This window comes from Varanus komodoensis, unplaced genomic scaffold, assembly GCF_004798865.1.
Source record: "Varanus komodoensis strain SLA01 unplaced genomic scaffold, ASM479886v1 scaffold18_3, whole genome shotgun sequence".
In the NCBI taxonomy this organism is placed as follows: domain Eukaryota; kingdom Metazoa; phylum Chordata; class Lepidosauria; order Squamata; family Varanidae; genus Varanus; species Varanus komodoensis.
Window position 1 is genome coordinate 4,860,272 of NW_025335549.1, and position 17,613 is coordinate 4,877,884.

General features: G+C 38.9%; 1 protein-coding gene across 6 annotated transcripts in view; it reads right to left on the bottom strand.

Annotated features, from left to right (window-relative positions):
• Positions 1 to 2,170: 2,170 nt before the first annotated feature.
• The window catches only part of THOC2 (THO complex 2), a 43,298-nt gene continuing 27,855 nt past the window's right edge, over positions 2,171 to 17,613 (bottom strand). Inside the window, exons 24-39 of one of the 6 annotated variants that reach the window (XM_044427196.1) lie at positions 16,612 to 16,753; positions 15,759 to 15,916; positions 15,099 to 15,227; positions 14,270 to 14,401; positions 14,000 to 14,184; positions 12,747 to 12,931; positions 11,975 to 12,077; positions 10,711 to 11,153; positions 10,412 to 10,470; positions 8,841 to 8,876; positions 5,643 to 5,780; positions 5,347 to 5,416; positions 5,096 to 5,253; positions 4,789 to 4,865; positions 4,659 to 4,706; positions 2,171 to 3,002 (exon numbers count right to left, since the gene is read on the bottom strand). In XM_044427196.1, coding sequence (XP_044283131.1) covers positions 4,679 to 4,706; positions 4,789 to 4,865; positions 5,096 to 5,253; positions 5,347 to 5,416; positions 5,643 to 5,780; positions 8,841 to 8,876; positions 10,412 to 10,470; positions 10,711 to 11,153; positions 11,975 to 12,077; positions 12,747 to 12,931; positions 14,000 to 14,184; positions 14,270 to 14,401; positions 15,099 to 15,227; positions 15,759 to 15,916; positions 16,612 to 16,753 — 2,043 coding nt within the window. In that variant the 3' untranslated portion in view covers positions 2,171 to 3,002; positions 4,659 to 4,678. The other 5 variants (XR_006414423.1, XR_006414425.1, XM_044427197.1 and 2 more) reach the window with 5 other exon arrangements.

Genomic DNA, 17,613 nt, shown 5'->3' on the forward strand with positions numbered 1-17,613 from the left:
TGCCCCTGGCACAAGGAAACATTCAGGTCATTCTGGCGCCATCGTTATTTGTTTTTCGGCACCAGGCCAAGACCTTTTTATTTAAACGATATTTTAACTGTTAATTGCTGTTTCTATTTATTGGTTTTATAATGTTGCCGCAATGCTCCGGATTTTTAATGTCTACTCTATATTTGTTTATCTACTTTGTAAGCCACCCTGAGGCTTTCTGCGATAGGGGCTGCATAAAAATGCTATAAATAAAATAAATAAATAATTCTGTTAGATAAGCCAAGAGAAAAATGTTGGAAAACTATGTTTTGGCTGTAGCCTTTAAAGGTTAAAACAGTTGCTATCAAGCACCTACTGCACACAAGCAGTGAGTTAACTTTGAATCAATGATTTTTTTTTTCTAAAAAACAGGTTATAGTTACATGAGTAAAATCCCATATAGTCCCATTAGTTACCTAACCACCAATTATTCATTGTTTTTTGTCCCATACCGACAGAAGTCTATTTACTCCAGAGAAGCAATTTGCCCTTTGCTATTTATAATAGCAAGATTTCATTTGCTGACAGTGAATTATTAAATGCGGCTGAAAATCCCTTGTAAAATTCCATCAGCTGCCTACCAGACATTACTTTAGGGATGATCTTACAGAGCCTTTTTAATGAAATAAGTACCTCTGGGATATAGATTTGTAGGATAGTCAGCATCTCCAAATATATATTTTTGGAGAAGTATATCCTCCAGGTTTTAAACAACATCTTCCACTTCACTTCCATTTCTTAATGAAGTGATGCTTGTAATCAAGATAGTTCAGCTTGTTTGAATGAGAGGAAATTATTTTTCCCCTTGAACATCCCTCTCCTTTCAACTTGATGCTAGGAAGGCAGTAAAAATGCTGAGAATACTTTTTCTGAGCTTGGAACCAAGGTGCTTAGGCTTTGAAAGAGCCAAGCTACTTATAAAAGCCTTTTCACTATGACCTTCCTAATCGTGCAGACTTCTCTTTTAGCCAACAAGTCAATCCCAAACCCTCTAAAATCATCAGCAAAGGTACACTCACAGGTGGTGTTCTTACAGCCACTGGGCTGTACATTGAACACTGTACTCCCTTTAGCTGTTCAAAGCTTCTGTATTTAAGGCATCTGTATTTCCTACATTAAAAAAAACGTTTATAGGACAAGAAAATGAAGCCTTTAATGTATTGCATATTCTCTAGCTCAGTCACAGAAATCATTACAAATTAGCTTGAGAGAGATCTGATTTCCAGAAAGGTGGCTTTCGTTAGGTAGTCTGTAATTTTATTTCCAGACTGGGTCAATAAAGAACCATCTTGCTGTGCACAACTAAATTGATTTCAGCAAGTCTCAAAGGCCCTCTGAGGGATTAAAAACACACATGTAGAATGCACCAAACAAGGATAGTCTGATTGTGTCTGTGCATTGGTGCTTTTAAGTAACGGTTTTTATATATTATTCTGTTTCAATTTATTAAGCAAACAAACAAATGGACCGAATGCTTTAAGCTCAGGACAAGTAACCCAGAACTATTCTCTCCCGACCAGTTCAGATCCTTTCACGTATCAGCCAAGCAAAGTGACATAATTTTTCCAAACTTCTTGATGGCCTACCCTGAAAGCCTGCATTCCTAAATAGTGTGCTGCCTAGGTGAACATACTTTCTGTGAAAGCCCTTCTGCCACTACATGAACATTCCCCGTATTTTGACTTCCAGAGTAAATAATGCAAACTGACCCAATCCTCATAAAGCACTGCAGGATATTGTGAACATCTATTCCTGCAGGCACATCGGCTCCTTGCCCACCTCTTCCCCATCATCACCACAGGCACCAACACATGCTGACTGATCAGCATTTCTATTTCTTTCTCTCTATGCAGTATTCATCCACTTGTTGAGGGGAAACGTAATGCTTGCTCAATTTTATCTCTTATTTTCATTAAACTAGCTAGTGTATAGGGTAAAAATGGGAATAATAGAGCAAGCCCTGGCACCTATTTCCCATGATTCTAAAATGATTTGAAATACATAAAATAGAGGGGTTGGAATTAATGGAATTAATTTTCTTCAGTGCTTAAGGAACTGAGAACTAATCTACAGGTCAAAGAGGGCATTTCAGCATGTAAAACCACCTGAATAAGCAACACACACAATGATTTACGACCCATTGAGAAAACTATTGTTTATTTAGAAAAAAGGTTACACTGGTAGAATTCATCAGATAAAAAAATTTGTTTTGCTCTTTTAAAAATGTCGTTGTGAAACATTTTCGACTAAAGTCCAGCGATACAAAGCTCCTGTAGCTGTCATATTGAAACCTAATTTTTTTTATTTCTGTTTGGAAGAAAGCATTTCCCAATTTCTCTAAAAACATTATGACAAACATAAGGTGTAATGAGGAACGGGACAAGTGTAGTAGGGAAGGGGTTTTTTTCTTTTTTAACAGGTCAATGTTTTGCACATAATATACAAATAATTCCTAAGCATTGTGTGAAAACAGTGCTCCCACTTGGTTTTAGTTATTGATATTAAAACAATAAATAAAAACTGGATTTTAAATGAGGTAAATTCCAAAGGTTCAATAACTGTTTATTGGTTGGTTTTCAAACACCTAAAATAATGCAATTCCAATTGAAAAGGATTACTAAACTCAGGCAGTATTTTGATAATCTAATGTGGAACTCTGTACACATGAAAACTTCATTTGCGCAATGGCAACTGTTTGCAGCACATTGTGCTAAAAATATGGAACATGTAACACTTTCAGCCAGGTACTGAAAATAAATGCTTTAAGAAACTAAGCAACAAGTTAAAAATACAGTAATGTACAACTCAACAATCAAATCTTCAGCAATGAGCGGGAAATAAAGCAGAGAACTGAATAATTTAAGGAGATGCAGATGGGTCCTCTTCATTCACAATTTTCTGTGCAATCTGTGTTCTGGAAAAGACATTTCTATTTCTGGTCACAGCTCAATATCTTCCCATTTCAACCTTGCCTAAAAGAAAAAACATCAGGACAATTACATGCGTTTCCTAAAGGACAGAGAACTGAAAGAAATCAAGAACCACAATTAGAAGCAACCATAATAGCCTGAATATACTGATACGTAGATCATCAAAATTCCTAAGCTGAGCATCACTAAATGTGGTATCAAAGTCAACTTAGCCCAAGCTGGATTTTACAAGTATGCCCCTGTGCATCCTATCGTACCAGGTAAGCAAGAGAGGGTTTTGCCAGGCTCACTTGCAATGGCGCGATACTGCACTGCAGTATCTGTGCCCAAATGGGCACTCAGTGAGACACGGCACAAACTGAAAATTAAAGATGCCATAAGGTCAACGTTAGAAAGAGAAGGAGTTGTGGTCAGCTTTGAAAATGATTATATGATACAAAACTGGGTAACAATAATTGGATAAAGTACTTGGTGTGAATTGTCTGTCATCATTCACTACAAAATAATTAAGGTGTAAAATTATCAGCATCCTGATGTAAGGTAGTTGGATTATGGAAAAAGGAACTCTGAAAGGATATTTTCAATCTGGGATTTAAATATAAATTCACAATATTTATTAAAGCCTCATTACAGGGATGCACCAGCTGACTTTGCCGTACTTGTCAATTCTGGTTGATGTTTTTTATCTTCCTGGATATGATGGCAAGTTGCTTTCTGAAGGTTACATCCTTGTCCTCTTTTTGACTGAGTGGATGGTAATATATGCCAATAACTATGTTCTTCCTGTTTTTTGCTCCCTTTCAATTTAGCCAGATGCTTCCAATGGGGCTAAGTTCCTCTTCTTGCATTTCTGTGCAGATATATGTATCTCTCACGTACAGAGTAATCCCACCTCCCGTTTTGTCCTTTCTATTTTTCTTAAACAGGTTGTATCCATCAATAGCAGAGTTCCAGTCATACAAGTCATCCCACCAAGTTTCAGTTCTTCCTATAAGATCGTAATTGCTCTCATGTACTATGAGCTCAAGTTCATGTTGTTTTCCATACTCTGGCCATTGATGTACGGACATCAAAGTTCATTCTGGCTGTGCCCTGATTTTCTTCCTACTTTTTTTGGGAGACTGGAGTTGGGCCCTACTTGAAGTTTTTTCTCTGTTGAAATAGATTAAATCCTTGCCAGGGGATGGTATGCCATGCTGCACATCTCCCTCTCAATAGAAAGCTCTCCTGATGAAGTTTTCAGGCAAGGGAATTTATTTTTTTCATCCAAGCAGGCAAGTAGTTTAATTCAACAAAGGTTCCTACCAACTAGACTGAAGTCTAAGGAGGGAATATTCTGTATCATTTCTTTTAATTTCCAGAAAGCTTCTGGTCCTCTTTGTGCAACTGCTTTTGTTCTGTAGTAGAAAATTGAAGTGATTCTCTGGCTCTTAAGCATCCTTGCCTGTAACCCACCCAGGATTCTCCTTGAGGGTGCTATCTATCCTGCTCAGATCCCCTAATGGCAGCAATGCTGATTTGAACAGGACTGTAACAAGAGTCCCTCTTTGCTTGTGGTGAACAGGACTTGTTTCAAAGCTACAACAACTCTCAGCAGGAGCAATTCCACAAGCATCTTTGTCTACCTTCAATGAAAAGTTCATTCTGTTCAGTAACTGATAAGGATATTATATATTTGATAATCTCAATTATTCTTACCTTGGTCAGAACAGTGATCATTATCTGTGCTTGTCTGAAGATTTATGAGTAGATCACGTATTAAGGGAAATGTTTCTCAAAAAAATATTTCTTAGGAAATAATAGTGCATCAAGACTAGTGAAAGGATATTGTTTCTTTTCTTCTTTCCCCCCAGTGCTGTCCCGTTTCTCTTTTTTATCTGTTTTATCCTTATCATGCCTGGATTCCTAGACAAAGTGAATTCAAACAAGAGGGAAAATGACATAACAGTGAATGATCAGGCTATTTTGAAAACAAATTAAATACATTGCAAATATACTTATGATGCTATTCATTCTAATCCTGTATATTAAACATGAATAGTTTGGGGGGAAGTGTGATACAAAACTTCCAACTAGAACTTGAGCAAGGAAAAAATAGGTTTCCTGCAATAAAAAGACAAAGATGACCATCTTACCTTCTTGCTACCAGAAGAACTTTTTTCCATCTTTTCAACTTTAATTGAATCTCCTTTTTCTTTGCTTGATGATTTTGATTTGTTTTTTTCCTTTTCCTTCTCATTGGACCGAGGAGAATCAGAAGGACTTTCACTCTTATTGTGTTTGGAAGAACCAGCTGGAAACCAAAACCAAAAACCAAAATAGCATAAATTACACGTGGGCATCACAAAAGCATTGTTGGGATGAGAAAAAGCAGGCGAGAACATACTTGTTCCGTTTTCTTCTTTCCGACGCTTGGTTGAATCCTGGGGAACTTCCCGGTCACTATTTGAATGATCCTGGTTAGATACAACATTAACACATTTAACAGACATACAATAAAAGTTTAACAATTATTCTTAAAGAAGCTGAAGTATTAAAGCTGCTCCATTCTTTGAATTGCCTACTTGCATCGCTGGTTTAGTAACCTGCTGCCTGATTTTCTCCTTAACGGTTTTCTTTAGTGAGGCTCAAAGCAACAATTTAAGTGGTCCAGATTTAAACTACTAAATAAAAATCACAAACCCTTTTTCGATCTTTCCTTTCCTTTTCATCTTTCTTCTCTCTCTCTCTTGATCGCTCCCTTGACTTGTCCAAATCTTTCTTGTCCTCTTCTCTCTCCTTACTCTTGGACAGGGTTGGAGTGGAGTGGTTAATGTAGTGCTGTTAAATTAAGGCAACATTACCAAAGATCAATGCATCTCTCTAAGGGGTGGTTCATTAAAATAATTGTCTCTTGCCCCCAAATCCTTAGATTTTATTTCTACAGGTCTGAGGTTCCCTCAGCTATTCCTTGCATACAAATTTGAAAACTTTTGACATCTCAAAATAGAAGGTGCTGAAGATGTTTTATAAAGGCATCCTGATTTTCAGTAAGATCCCAAAGATGACAGACAAAACTGGTATGCAAATATGCTCCCAATATAGAGTTCAGCCAACCTAATTTTGACTTGTGGTCTTTAAACAGATCATAAGTTTATTGTAATTTAAACAACCAACAGCTCAGATTTTATATGCTTTTTACAAAAAAATTGTAACGTTCCTTTCAAAAAGGAACAGAACACTGTCATTTCACTTCATTACTAGCAGTTATTCAAAATAGCTAGGGTTTAATGATAAAGAACCCTATAGCTTATGTAATAATCTTCAATAGTTTTTCAGTAAAATATACACTTTTGTTTTGCAATTTAAAAAAAATAGTGAAGATCTTTTTGAGTGAATAGAAGATCATGATGGACCTTATCATTGCCTATTAATTAGTTCTTTATTTAAAATTACTTTTACATTGTTTTTAATAGAGGGAAGGGACAAAATCTCAAGTCACAGTGTGAGAGTTAACTAAAGCCAAAGTTTACATTATGTGGAAAAACTGTGATCAGGCTTGTCTTTTTTTTAAAAGAAGACAGCAGCAGTCACAGGGGTATGAGCAGACAAATTCCATCAGGATCACAACAGTGCTAGGGAAGGGTGTATACAGACACACCCAAAGGGGCAGTTACCCTATTGCCCAGGTACCAGCATGTTTTGCACTGGAGGGGTAATAACAGCTTCAAAGGAAGGAGAACTGAAATTAGAAACAAGGCAGTCCAAATCCATCCTCCTTGCAAATGCATTTAATTAAAATAAACTAACTAAGCAGTCTTGTTAAGGATCTTCCACATCTGTTCAGTCTGGCTGTTACATTTTCCTCAACTTGTTCTTCCCCTTATTCAAAGTACCCTTCCACACGGAAGTTGCCCAGAGAGTACATTGTCACTCCCACCATTTTCTAGAAATATGAGTATTCTTTAGGAAGATATACAACCAATTACAGTATTTCTGCTATTTATTCTTGAACATACTTTAAAACCCCTGTAAACCCCTTCCCTCATCACCAGCCCAAACTGCTTTTGTCCTCGCCCAATGAAACCATGAATGTGGCCCCAGCATTACCTCATCACGATTGAGAAATCAGTGCATTCATGCCCCACGCTTTTGGGAATTTGAGAGCGGCCCTGCCGGATCAGACCAAAGGTCTAGCATCATGCTTCCCCCAGGGGCTGGTTAGATGCTTCTGGGAGGCCTACAGGCAGGATTCAACGCAGTAGACCTCTCCTGCTGCTGCTGCTCCCCAGCAACTGGCCTTCAGTGGCACGTTGCCTCTGAGCATGAAGTGTCCATGTAGCCATCGGGACTGAACAGCAACTGACAGGTCTATCCTCCTCCAGGAAGCTAACTCCTTTCAGTCCTCTAAGCCAGAAGCTCTTGCCACATCTTGTAGCAGCAAACTTCACAAATCATTTCAGTATGTAAATCTGAAGCTGCATGATGAGATAATTTGGAGTTCAATGCTCTCAGCATAATGATGATGCCTAACTCCTTTCTAGTAGATCCAGATCCCCTGTTGTCTTGGCATTTTCCCAGAGTTTAGCTGTAGTTATGAAGTGGACACAGGTGGGGCCCCACTAGTACTCTTGATGAGCAGAAGGTTATCACCAAGTTCAGTATGCTCGGCTTTTAGGTGCTCCTGGATCAGCCAGCTCTGTCCACCATTTTAGGCTAGACCACCAGCAATCCTAGCTTTCTAATTCAGAACTGTGTCTCTGTGAAGACTCTGGACTGCTGTAAACCCGCCCTGTGATGGGCCTCCCTTGAAGACTGCGCAGCCATTTCAGTTGGTGCATGTGGATGGAGTGCTTGCTTGCACAAAGGAATAAATGCTGCATTCCTTTTAGAGGCAGTTGTTTTCCAAATGGAACCCAGTGAAAATAAAAGAAAAATATACAGTCGGCAGCTGAGGAAGGTCATGGGAAAATGTGCATGTACAGGTGTTTGCAACACAAACTAATGCCGCTTCCTTCGTGCAAAAACAGTATTTCAAAAGCTATGCAATGAATATATTGCAGAAGCTTAAGTGTAATTGGGGAAAATTTAATGGACTGACCCACAGGATACTATCATTCAGAGGTCCAATGATATATTACATCAGATGAAAGGTCCATGTAGCCTAGGGTTTTGTTTTTGTTTTTTTTTTCCAAACAGCAGCTAGCCAGCTTACCTTTGGAAAGTACAAGCAAGCAATTAGGGACTCCCTGGTTGTGTAGATGGTTTTCAGACTTCTGGTTTTCAGGGAATTCTTTCAACTGGATGACTCAAGCATGCCTAGACATCTGCCATGGAATCTATGTCTCCCTGCAGAGAATTCCAAGTCACATACCAAAATTGGGTGGGCAACATGTGGCTCTCCAGATATTTTTGGGTTCAACCTTCAAACAGCTCCAGACAACATTTGAAGATGATGAGAGTCACAGGTTCCCCCACCCTCTTCTAGGGGGAAAGGCCAATTAATTCCTGTGGGTGACTGACCAGCCCCACCGTTCCTGTTTGAATTGACAATGTGACTCCAAACAAGGGAACGTCCAGTGCAAGTGCAGGCTGCAGAGCAAGATCAGCAGTGGTTGGGAAGATGACTTTCTGGGAAGCTTATCTGCCATTACTGATCTTTGCTCTTCAAGTTCATGGGAAACCCAGGATTCTACAGAAAAGCATTTGAAACTCAGCAACATATCATATTAATAAAGACCGTTCTGTCACTGCAACTAATTGTTACCAGCACACACTTTACATACAACCTATAATACCTCCTGCTTTCCTAATGTATCACAATTAATCCTTTCTGTGTGATTGGCTGCAAGTACAAAAGGTGCTGTTTTTATTTGCTGTGGGTGAGTGAAAGATTCAAACCTTTGCTGAAGAGTCCTTGAGTTCACTGATGTTGTCCTGCAGAAAATGAACGGAGATGAGACATGAGCTTGCAGAGTTTTCAGAAACCACAGGAATGTGGGAACGCAGGGCCACACCTTTCAAACAAAAACAGCTACTCCTTCTGGGAATAAATTCAGTATTAATACTTCGCAAAACAGTTGTATGCACACACCTATGCTAATCACATAAAAGAAATTAGCTACAAAACAATCTGCTTCTTAATAGTTCTCAAAAAATGAAAAAAGGCCCATAAAACCCACACTAAGTCACAAACTTTAGGTTTTTTTTTTTTTTACGAAAAGATTTTTCTAGCCCAGCTATATAAACTCAGGAGAATTCTCTCTCTCTGACTTAACATTAAGTGAGTAGATGGTGTTCCTTAATATTGCAATGTATTTTTAAACGCAAATACAATATCAGATTATTAATGAATACTGCAGTCTCTGCCACACACTTGCACAGAACAAAGTCCTTCTGATAGCAGTGAGACTTGCTCTCAAGCAAGCAAAAGCAGAATTACAAGCCAATTGCCAACTATTACTCACAAATATTAATAAAATGTTACTTTTCTAGCTAGATGTTCTATGCCTTAAGCCAATCTCTCACAACAGAGAACGTTCTTTTACATGTTGGCAAAACGGCGACACCCGCACATCATCCATCCCACTGTTCTGACAAAGGATTGGTAACTTACAGTTTCAAAGCTTCAACGTACTGCAAACTCAAAGATTCCATGAGCTTAGATGGTTTAGAAATAAAAATATAAACATGGTGCAAGGAATTGCTACCCTGAGTCTTCAGGAAGGCTACAGCCATGGTTTTGTGCTGCACTCAGCTGCTGGGGGTTTTCTCTTTGCTGGGTGGAAGATTTTGGCTGCCACATCTGGTTTAAGCGTAACGCAGAGCTCAACAGGGTGGGAACCCACTGGAATATAAACAAACCTCGCAGGGAAGGTGCAACAGCAGCTGCCTGCTCACTGAATTTACACAACTACAGGAGGGCTGATCACCAAGGAGAATTTTTTTTAAACGGAACTCCTTTTCAAGGCTCCTCCTTGGAAGGCACACAGCGGTATGATGCTCATCAAGGTGAACGAATTCAGAGGTATCGTGTATCCCATAATCTTCCAGGAACTCTTCAGCACTACAGATTCTTCAATATGAATGCAGAAAAATATGCTCCTCTCTGCTTGCTGCAAGAGACTCGTTTGCTTGTAGCTACCACTGCACTCCAAAAAATATATATATCTGACTGTTTAAAAACAGTGAGGCACTTTTTTGGTTAAAAAAAATTCTTGACACTTCCAAACTCTATTTACATTTGTGCTAGGTCCTTGAAGATTTTAATTTCATTTTCTAATTTAAAAATATTTTAAAATTTATTTTTAATATGAAAAAGAGTCCACCAACCAAGAAAAGGAATGCATTTTCTAATGCAATATAAAACCTCCAATGGCTCCACTTGGCACAAAACTTGAAGGAAGTCGGATAGTGGCATTCCAAACACGAGAGCCTAAACATGGGCGCTGCCTTCCTCAGGCTATACTAACCTTTACTGTTGAGGAATGTGATGGAGAAGAATGTGTATCAACTTTGCGGCGTTTCTGTTCTGAAAGTGAGAGAGAGAATCAACTTAATTATAAAAATATGAAAATCAGTATGAGTCAAGTCATCAGCACTACAGTCCCTTTAGATACTTGGCTGGCCTCTCAACATGCTGAAGACAAGTAGTACCTTAAGACAAGTAATACCTTAAGCTGTAAACAAGCATGCTGTTCTCATTACAAAAAAAACATCCTCCACCCAGCTACTACAGAAAAAATAAATATCAAATGGAGGTAAAACCAACCCCTTTCAGAATCTGATGTTTCTGATCGGGGAACAGGTGACTTCAAGGACCCAGCAACTGGTGTCTTCTCTCCGCCTCCTCCTCTAATGTTTTCCTTGGATTTCATATCCTTGGTTACATCTCTCTCTCTGGATGGTTCCTTTTCTTTCTCCTTTTCTGCAATGGACTTTGACTCTGCGTTGGTCACAATAATCTTGGATTTTTCATCCTTAGATGATTTCTCTTCTCTCTTGGTTTTTTCCTTCTCTTTGTCAGACTTAGGTGTCTTCTCCTTGGTATCTCTTGGTTTATCTTCTTTGTTTGCCCGCTCTTCCTTTGGTTTATCTTTCCCATCCTTTCCAAGTGCTTTGGCCTCAGGAGTGGCAGCTGGTGTCTTCTCTTTTTTGTCTTTCTCTTTTTCCTTCCCACATTTATCTTTTTCTTCTTTTTCTTTTATAACTTTGCTGCATGAAATAAAAGGAACTAAATATTACTTACCAAACCACAGTTTGACTTTCTAACCACCCCCTTTGAGATTGTAAAATCCCGTTTTTTTTTAAGTTCACTACGCCCCAAGAAATAAGCAACGATAAGAAAAGCTTTCTGTATTTAAGCGAAGGAACAGCAACTACTGTTTTGTGAAAGGGCTGGTGCTTCTGGCAGAAAGGGGGACTACCAATGGCAAAAGGAGGCTCTCATGACAAATCACTGCTCCCTGTTCCAATCCAGGATAGCAATATTTCCAGTGATTGCAATAGATAAATGGCTTCTGCCAAGACAAGACACCACTATCCCCAATCCTGTTCCCTCAGCTGATGAAAGCATTTGTGTTGTGGAGGGCTGTTTCTTGAGCTAGTGGCTGGTTCTATGCCAGGTTCTGCCTGCAAATATTATGCAGAAAGGCAGTTCCAGAAAATTCAATTTCACTGCCATCATTAAAAGAGAAAAAAATGCCCTGTTATCTTGTAACTTAACATCATGGCATCGTGAATGATTTATAGATGTTTTTTTTTGAAAAAGTATAACTCTCATCCTTGTTCCACGAGTCTTAATTGGGCTATGAATCAGTCTATTCCTGAATTAGTGACACATAGTGCTCTTTTCCTAAATCTTTTACTGACTTAATTGAAGGTCCCCCCCCCCCCAAAAAAAAGAACAACTGTCTGTTGTCATCCCCCTACCAATCCCCATTTCTAACTTCAGGACTTTATCCTCATATGGGCAAATGGGCCATTTCCCAATAATGTAAATTTAATTCTAAAAAAGAACAGTGCTCCATGCTCACCTGTTAGAAGCGTTGTTTCCATTGCTTGTAGTCACCTTTGGTGTTGCATTGGCAGTTTTATTAATCACTTTAACAGCACCCTGAGATTTCTCCTTTAATTTATCTGTTTGTCCACATACAAAAGGAAAAAAAAGATAATGACATTAGTAAAGCGGCATATAAAGACTTCAAAAGCAATTAGATTCTATTTAAGTATACAGTAAATTGCATTTATTTAACAAGCAATGACTGATGAAGAGTCTACATGACAATAATAAATTACAGTGCAGGTCCCACTCAGAATAACCTCAGAATATATATTCAGATTGTAGTTATGTGCAGAAAGAACTATTATGAATATTTATAGCACAAATATAAATAAAGCACCTTTACAGCTTATGCGTAGCTTCCTAGAATTAAGTACCCCTGAGTTCAATGGGACTTACTTCCAGGTCAGTGTGTATAGGATAAAGCATAAAGCCAACATGTTCAACTGTAAATGCACACAATGCATAATGTATAGCACATGTACACAGCACTCCCTTCTCATTAATACTGAACTGCAAAAGCCTAAGAGCTGGTTCACATATACACTGCAAGATTAAAGACCAGGACAAGGTCTGCACATGTAAATGAGCATTTGTTGATGCTAATTGACCTCATCTCAATGGAATCAGCTCACACAGTCAGTGCTGCGAGCTGGTTCTCAGGGTTCCTCCATATTATGAAAGCTGCAGTACAATCCACGTGCTCCCCCCTCCCGCGGCCATGTTTGTGTGTGTGTGCGCCATACCGGTCTCCTCAGCAGTGCTTTCTTCCAGTTTAGCTGCATTCATGGTGAGCGAAGGAGGCAGCCCAGCCCCACCCGGCCCATTCTGCACTGCTGCAGGGACTGCATTCCTGGTGGGTGGGTCCTTGTGGTGGAAATCATTTTCAGGGACCATGCAATGTTTTCTATTTTTCAACTGTCCCGAATAGCTGAAAGTCGCACAAAGTGTTAAATACACACAAAACAAACAGAAATGCAAGATAGTAACTTGGAGAGCTGCTTGGAAAGATACATTGCTAGTTTTCAATTCAAGTTTGTTTATGACTTTCCCAAGTAAAATGCAAGCAGGAGATTTCATACAATCACGTAACTCCTCAAATCACTTGTTAAGATCTTAATCTCTATGGGGCCTTGATCCTCAAAACCCTTCCCACCAAAAACCTCTTTTTCCCTGGTCTGGAAAGAATAATCAGGAAAACACTGGTACTATTAATAAAATACACTGCAGGCATGAGAGTTTTTCTGGAACAAACAAGGGAAATTAGTCTTTGTTCGAATATCATGCAAAATGAAATACATAAGCTGGCAGCAGCCATCATGTCAGAATGAAGTGAGGTAGAAGAGGGAAAAGAGCCACTGCCCAGTCCTATTAGGACCCTCTCTCTGCCCAGCATCACCTGGCACAAGCCATTCCATCTGGTTAAGGCAAGGCAAGGAAGTGGAGTGAGCAAAACCACTATCAGTTCTGCTAAGGAATAAGCACATTTTGTCTTCCCGCCATGTCTGCCTTGAATTGCCTCTATTCCAGCTGGCCATGGCAGGAACTTTGTAACTAGGGCCTAGGTTCTGGAGTTTGCTTTATTCCTCTGTCTTTCTCCTTACACCTTTCCCTTTTGCTTCACACTGTTTATATCACAAGCCAGAACCTGGGGTCAGGGAAACAGTCTTATGATTGTTTTCAGATCTTCTGGGAGCCTTTTTGGATCAAACAGTACAGTAAAATTGCTTAAGGTAAATTAATTAGTAATTTATACATGAGAATGAAACCATGAAATTTGAACATTTTAAATGCCATGGCTGGTAGCTCCCAGGAAAGTGTCTCTGAAAAGAATCTTAATACAAGCCCCCCCCCCACAAAGCAACACTCAGGTTCGTCGCTGAATAATGTTTTCTAAGATCAGGCAAATTGATAAAAAACCAAAGCAAATCTATTTTTGGGACTTTGGAATAATTTTTGTACATCACTTAGCCATGTTTTTAAAGTAAGGTTTTGTTACCCCATCGCTAAAGCATATAGATCAGGTCTCTTCTCTTTCTCTTCTTGGCAGATTTTAAGGACTCTTCTTTCCAAGGCCTGGCCCAGGTTCACAACTTTGGGATACCATGGCAGGATTTTGGTCAGTACAATCAGAATATTTCTGATGTGCGTGTATTCACCCGTTTCGAGGCAGTGTACAGATGCCTAGAAAAATCATGAAAACGTGCAGTTTAAACGCCTTAAATTCACACTGAAAAGCCATTCCAATTTTTCAGTGATCTTAGGTTACCTTAGTTAATTTATAATGCCACTTGTGTACCACATGCCGAAAATTTTCATAATCTAACTGGTCAGCTTTGTTCCCACCATCAAAACCGGTTGCCCGTAATATAGTAAGGAAGCCGGGGTAGTTGCCACATTCCTGCAATGCAGATGAAAAGCTTTTGTTCTTATTCAAGAAGCTTGTAAGGGAGAAAGTGACTTATGATCAAGTATACTAATAAAGACAGATACTGGAGCTGCCTCATGCACTGCTGAAAATCAAGATTTCATTGATATTTAACATAAGTTTTTTCAACAATTATAGGCATTTCTTGGGCTGCAACCCACAAGTCATGTCTTCTAGAAAGAAACCGGTAAATATATCATATATGCACTAACTTACAAAGATCTATCATTGAAAAAATAATTTTATTTTAATAAAAGCAAGATCAGTCTTGAGATAAGAGGTGGGAAACCTTTTTCATGTCAATGGCCAGACTCTATTTCGGAGAAGTGCTCGATATGGGTGGAGCCACAGGCACAAGTGTGTGTGGCTGAAACTTACTGCAGGAAGCATGTCGGCTGAGAGGCAACCAAGAACAGAGCCTCTACTCATAAATAAGCAAGAGAATCCCCTGCATGTTTGCATAATTAAGTTGGACAAAGCTCATAAGGAAGTAGAATGCACTCCATCAGCAGCTTGCTCTCTTGGTTCCACCCCCTCCACCCGGCAGGGAAAAATTCTGCTGATCAGAGATTAAGGGTTTCCCCCTCTGTGCATTAAAGCATTCCCTCTCTTTGAGTATTTACTTTGTTACTGAACACCTAAATGGGACTATGTATGTTATTTTACATACCTTTTCATATGTGACTTTATCACTATGCCACTGAGTTACAGTATTTAGCATACAACACAGAAACCTGCCGTATCGACTAGCTTCATTTTCAGTACAGCTTGCTACTGTATAGATTATGTCAGAGAATACCTGCAAAGACATTTTCTTTTAAATTATGTACACACACTAAATATACAGCATAAAACATTGTTCAATACTTCTAATGATTTATAGTCACTTTTACAGTAGAAATATTCTTATCAGTTTAAAAATAAAACCCAAATCCTCTCCTTCAATTTGATGTTTCCCTCCTTATGTTAGTCTAAACTGTATAATCCTAAACTGGTGTTGAAAAATACTTCTCCTGTTTTCATTAGTCTTCCATCACGGTGCACATTTCTCAATTTCCCAACACTTTTAAAGATAGCAGGCCATAAATTTTACACTTTTGCCGCCAAAATACAATATTCTCCAAATCGTTTTCACAGTAGCTATCCTAACAAGGCTTTATCCTTGTTTACTTAAGTGTGTGCCTAAAATACCCAACTACTGATTATAGAATAACCTTTCAGTTAAAGTATTTGTTTAGCTTGAATGCCTTTCCTTGGCAGAAAGAATCCCCCATTGCTTCTAGAATGAATAGAACAAATTCATGTACCAGCGTAACCCAGAGCAACTTACTCTGTCATAGCAAAGAAGCGTGGAAAAGTTTGGTGTTTTCTGTTGATGCACCAATTCCACAAAGCAGGCACAGTAAACAGCATCAATGGCAGAAAAAATACACCGGGGAAATATACACAACTGCAGAAATTTTGTTATGGTCTCATTTTTTGTAGATTCTAATAAAATAACAACAAAAAGGTTACCATTTTATGTTAATTTTAGATCCCTTTATTGGACTCAAAGGTTATCCAATAAAAACAAAACAGAACAGAGAAAGTCTAACATGTATTTTAGGGTACTGGATAAAGGGTCATAATAGTCTTTATCCAATGCATTGCTTACTCCGTTTGAAACTGTTAGCTATCACCTGCCTCCCACCAACCTGCCAGTCTCTCTGCTCTCCAGAGGAAATCTCCTGTCAGTGCCTGGCATTAAATACAGGTAAGAGACACATGAGCACCAATGTTAGACAGTTAAGGAAAGCAGACTGAAGTTGGTTAAGACAACTGAGATAAGAGTGCACCTCCCCCACTTTAATGCAGGATGAGGAGTTTTTGCTATAGGAAGGGAAGGTGTTGCAGGAGGCCGTATGCAATTTCATGGCAGCTGACCATGATTAAAAGCACATCCTGAACTGACTACAATATTGATCTGAATCTGGTCAAAAGCAGGAAAAACATAGCCATCTAAAGACTGTGAGCTTAGGTTTGGAGAAAGGAATTACTACAATTTTTTTTTAGGCACACATGTGTGAATCATAATGATGTAAAATTAAAACATGTATAAAGTGCTTCTAGTGTCAGACATCGATAGTGTTCTTTTAAGTAGCCACTGTGACTCAAAAGCCCTGAAAGGGCTCCGCCCAGCTTACTTGCAAGAAGCCAATTATCCTTTTCCAGCTTCAGCCTTTGCAGCACCCTTTGCACATGTTCCGACTGCTTTTTTTCCTCTTCAAGAAGCTTATCCTGAAGGGCTGTACAGCGCTCTTTCTCTTTTTTCTTTTTATTTGGAGGCTACAAAAAAGGAACACTGCATTCAGATCTGTCACAAGCCACGCCATCTTACAGGGCATTGTTTAACCTTGTTAAAGGCTTCAAGAATTGGTCTCTTATGAAAAGCTGGTTCTTCAAGGCTGAAAGCATTTTCTTTACAAAGGTGGGCTGGGAGGGAATGCATGCTAACAACTGAGTGCAAGAGGCTTTATAATTGTTCATGACATAAGAGGATATGCTTAAGGACCTATCAGCCAACAACAAAAGCAAGCTGAGGATCCTATGTCATGAGCCACAGCAGCACACTCCCCTGGGAAATTTTCCCGTGTAAAATTTATTGGAAATGAATTGTGCATAAACAGGGCTGGCAGAGTGTACCCAACATTTGCACTGCTTATGAATCGTCCCACATTGATTCTATCTTTTCTCTCCGCCATTACTCTGCTAGCAAAGGAGCTAGTAAGGAAGTTCAATACTCCATAAAAAGCTAATGCGACATTTTATTCATTCATTCTTAATATTCATGTCCCAACTTTCTATTTAAAAAATTATAATCAAAGAGGTTTACAGTCATTAAAACAAGAGCTATTATAAAATAAATAAATTATACAAGCTGCAGGAACAGTCAGAGCTTATTAAAAATGTATCCCAGGAAAGCCAGCTGCAAGAAAATCATCTTCACTGCTCATCAAAAAATTATTTGAGAAGGCTATTTCAGATTCTGGACAAAACAGCCAAAGAGTCTCTGGTATCCACCCATTCTATTTCTGCTGTTGTGGGTAGCTGTGAAGAATACAGACCTCAGAAATACAGGGATGTACTTGGGTAAGTTTACACAGGAGTGGGAAAAGAACATTTTCTATTAACTGGAAATGAAGCAA